Below are 3810 nucleotides of genomic sequence, written 5' to 3'. Positions count from 1 at the left end.
AAATGTAATTAATTCCTAAAATCTTTCCAGGACCCCACCTTGATGTTTCGGGACCCCACTTTGGGTCCCGACCCCAACTTTGGGAAACACTGCTTTAGATCACATTTACATACTGATGGGACACACATCAGAGGGTGTGGGTTCAGTGCCTTGCCCAAGGACACTTCAAAATGTGAGAACTCCACGAACAGCTTAAAATGTTTACAAAAAACAAAACTGAATTGTTTTCATTTTGTTTTTTATCAAACATTTTAAAACAGCAAGTGTTTCTGACAGGATGAGGATGAACCTGTTCAATATTACATTGACAGAACACTAAATTCAGTGGTGGGCAGCACTAATCTAATAATTAGTTGCACTAATCTAACAATTAGTTGCACTAATCTAACAATTAGTTGCACTAACCCTAAAGCACTAACTTTAATATTTAGGTCCCCTAATTCTAAAGCACTATAATCCCAGCTGACCCATGGACCATTCCTCAGAGTCAACATGAGAATATTTTCTGTGTGCAGAATATTAATATTTCATCTTGTGTAGTGGTTCTCAAAGTTGGGGTCAGGACCTCTTTGTGGGCCACAAAACATCAAGTGAGGGTCCCCAGATGATTTCCAGACATCAATTTAAATGCAAAAAAATGCTAATGGAATATTTTCATCATTATTGTAATTTTTAAAATAATAATAAAATAATCATAAAATAATAAAAATTAGCATCGTAGTTACTAGGTTTGTTTATATTTATTATTCCCATGATAACAGAGTTATTAGCAAAGTTTGCTACATAAACAAGTAATATCTGGGGTCACGAGGGTCTTCAGCTCTTATTTTGTGGGTCAGAAGCAAAAAAGTTAGAAAACACTGATCTAGTGGATAAATGACACACATGTGACCAACAGGTCTGACAGCTTTCACCCTCAGCTGTTGACAATATTGATCAATAACATTTAAACAACTAAATTAGTGCTTTAAATTTAGCCCATAAATTTAGCAAGTGCTAATCCACTAATGAAATAAAGAATTAGCAAAAGCCCTAAAGCCCTAATCAGGAAATTAGTTCCCCTATTAGTGCTTTAGGGGAACTGTGCCCACCACTGAGTAAATAAGGAAAAAAAAACGACTCTACTTATGTCTGACCTACTTGTGCAGTAATAATGACGCAGTGATACAGATAAATGTAGAATTTAGGTCACAAATGTTTGTTTTGTTAGAAATGTGTGGCTGTGAGGACTGACCAGCTACAGAGGATTCAGTGAGATAACATGAAGGTGCACACATGAGTCTGAAACCTGCTGTCTGTTTTCAGGAACCTGAACCGTCTGTCCTCAGGGTTTGTGAAAGATGAACTGGTTCAACCCACCTGGTATGACTTGTTGCATAACTGACAGCTGAACGGTTTGCCCCCAGTGTGTGTGGACTTGTGTTTGTCCAGCAGTACGGCGCTGGGGAACACTTTGTTACACGTGGAACACTTGTGAAACTCCTTTGGGTGAAACTCCTGGATGTGCTGCTGATGTTCCTCCAGCGAGGAGAAACTGAGACAACACTTCTTACAGTCCTGGGGTTCTGAAAGGTCTGCCACAGAGCAGGAAACACAACAAACACCAGAGTTAGTCACAGAGTTCCTCAGGGTTCAAAGCTTAGATCGATCCTCTTTACTGTATCTATGCTTCCACAAGTTATYAAACAGCATGGACTGAATTCTTAACCCTCTGCTGATTACCCTGTTTATTCTTGTATAATACGATCATCATTTATTAAGCTTCAAAAGCATAAAAATCTATGGTAATCATAATGTCTCATTCAGACAGACTTCAGGATTTTTCAGTCTTTGTGGTGCGCCCTCTGGTGGGGAAACATTATTTGGGGAGACACACTTGTGTGAGYGTGTTCWGCTGCAGAGCTGTGGAGGATGAGCAGACGTTTCTGTTCTGTGYCACTGAAAACAACAGGAGGGAGGAGCCATATTTCAGTTATATTTGAGGAAGAATAGAAACTTCTTGTGACTGTACGTTAAAAAAGTCAGTCAGTATTTACTCCTGTGTACGATACTACCTCCCCACTTTCTGGATGGTTTTTAAAGTTAATGTTCTTGTATTGTTATCATATTTGGAGGCTGTGGTGGAGTGGTTAGGGGAGYCGTAACCGGTAGGTTGCCRGTTCAATCCCCCATTCCAGCTGTCTCAGTCGTTGTGTCATTGAGCAAGACACTTCACCCTCCTTGCCTACTGATGATGGTCAGAGGGTCAGGTGACGCAGGTGCATGGCAGCCCCCACCTCTGTCAGTGAGCCCCAAGGCAGCTGTGGCTACAGTGTAGCTTACCACCATCAGTGTGTGAATGGGTGAATGATTCAAGTGTACAGAGCTTTTGGAGTCCATGTGGACTTCATAAGGTGCCAMATATGTTCAAGCCATTTATGATTTTACCATTTTACCATTTTACATTTTACCATTTTACACGCATAAATTTGGTCAATTTTTTCAGTTTGTTTTGTTTGATAAGAGGCAGACGTCTCTCACACAATAAATATGTTGCAGATCTGTCTTATAAAAGATGCTAAAAATAATGACTTACTAATTGACTAATTGAAAAAAATGATTGCAGATTAGTTGACTATCAAAATAGTCATTAGTTGCAGGCCTAATTATTAACCCTTTAAAGATATGATATGAAGCGATGTGAGTGATGAGTCATTGTGTCCTCCCAAACAAGGACAGAACTTTGCTCTGCATTTAACCCATCACACAAGATACACCCAAAAGGAGTGGTGCAGTGCCCAGGGAGCAGATAGGGAGTAGGTGCCTTGCTCAAGGACACCTTGCCTATTGAGGAATGGCAGGGTATCAAACTTGCAAATTTCTAGTACCAAGTTGGCTGCCCTACAAATTCACCAAAGCCACCCCCAACTCAAGTGTTCACCACGTGAACTGGAATCTTTAAAATTAAAACCTTTTAGGTGACTCAGAGTGATTTGAGCTTTTGGAAATAAAAAGAGCATCGAGTTGAAAAATAACATATTTAATTAAATGGGGGGGGGGGGCACCCGACCCACAGTTTCAGAACCTCTTTTCTAAAGGAACATGGGTCTTGTACCTAAAAGCCTCTTTAAACATGTGAGTGACTTGCTGCTGTGTTCTTACTGTGAAAGGTTTGCAGGTGCACGGTGAGTCCACTAGCCTGGCTGTAGCCTTTGCCACATTCCCGACACACGTAAGGTCGGTCACCTGTGTGTGTCCGTACGTGCCGCGAGAGCTCGATGGACTGAGCAAAGACWGCCTTACAATACTGGCACACATACATCTTTCCTGGGAACAACAAAACAGCATCATGCATAAAAAGACAAGAACTCATTTACACTGCTCAAAAAAATAAAGGGAACACTTAAACAACGCACGCTAAGTCCAAGTAAATCAAACTTTTGTGAAGCACATTCAAYTCTGTACAGAACAAAGTACTCAATGCGAATATTTCATTGATTAAGATCGGGAGTTAGCRTGCGTTGTTTAAGTGTTCCCTTTATTTTTTTGAGCAGTGTATATTGTGTGTCCACCAAAAACACAATAAAAAGAAACATGCATATTGAGTGTGTGTGTGTGGGTAGGGGAGGGGTTGTTTCTGGTGACATTTGGGGGCAATTTTAAGACAAAATGCCTTTGGGGACAACTGGTGCATTTGGGGACAAAAGTCGAGTCCCCATTTGGTTTAAATTCCATTGGTGGGTTGGGGGTTGGGTTTAGGACCAAGGTGTGAATTGAGTTTAGGTTAGTTTTAGGGTCAGGTAGGTACCTGTGAGGTTAGCCTTAAAGGCT

The 3810-nt window shown here is 40.7% G+C and overlaps 1 protein-coding gene across 2 annotated transcripts in view; it reads right to left on the bottom strand.

Moving 5' to 3' along the window:
- The window catches only part of zbtb40 (zinc finger and BTB domain containing 40), a 39531-nt gene that overhangs the window by 11521 nt on the left and 24200 nt on the right, over positions 1-3810 (bottom strand). For both annotated transcript variants that reach the window (XM_014030398.1, XM_014030397.1), the window contains 2 exons: positions 3142-3306; positions 1360-1574 (listed from right to left, as the gene is read on the bottom strand). In XM_014030398.1, coding sequence (XP_013885852.1) covers positions 1360-1574; positions 3142-3306 — 380 coding nt within the window. The remainder of the gene's footprint in view (positions 1-1359; positions 1575-3141; positions 3307-3810) is intronic.

The sequence above is a fragment of the Austrofundulus limnaeus genome, unplaced genomic scaffold (assembly GCF_001266775.1).
Source record: "Austrofundulus limnaeus strain Quisiro unplaced genomic scaffold, Austrofundulus_limnaeus-1.0 Scaffold1050, whole genome shotgun sequence".
NCBI classification, from domain to species: domain Eukaryota; kingdom Metazoa; phylum Chordata; class Actinopteri; order Cyprinodontiformes; family Rivulidae; genus Austrofundulus; species Austrofundulus limnaeus.
This window is presented reverse-complemented; position numbering and strand designations above follow the sequence as displayed.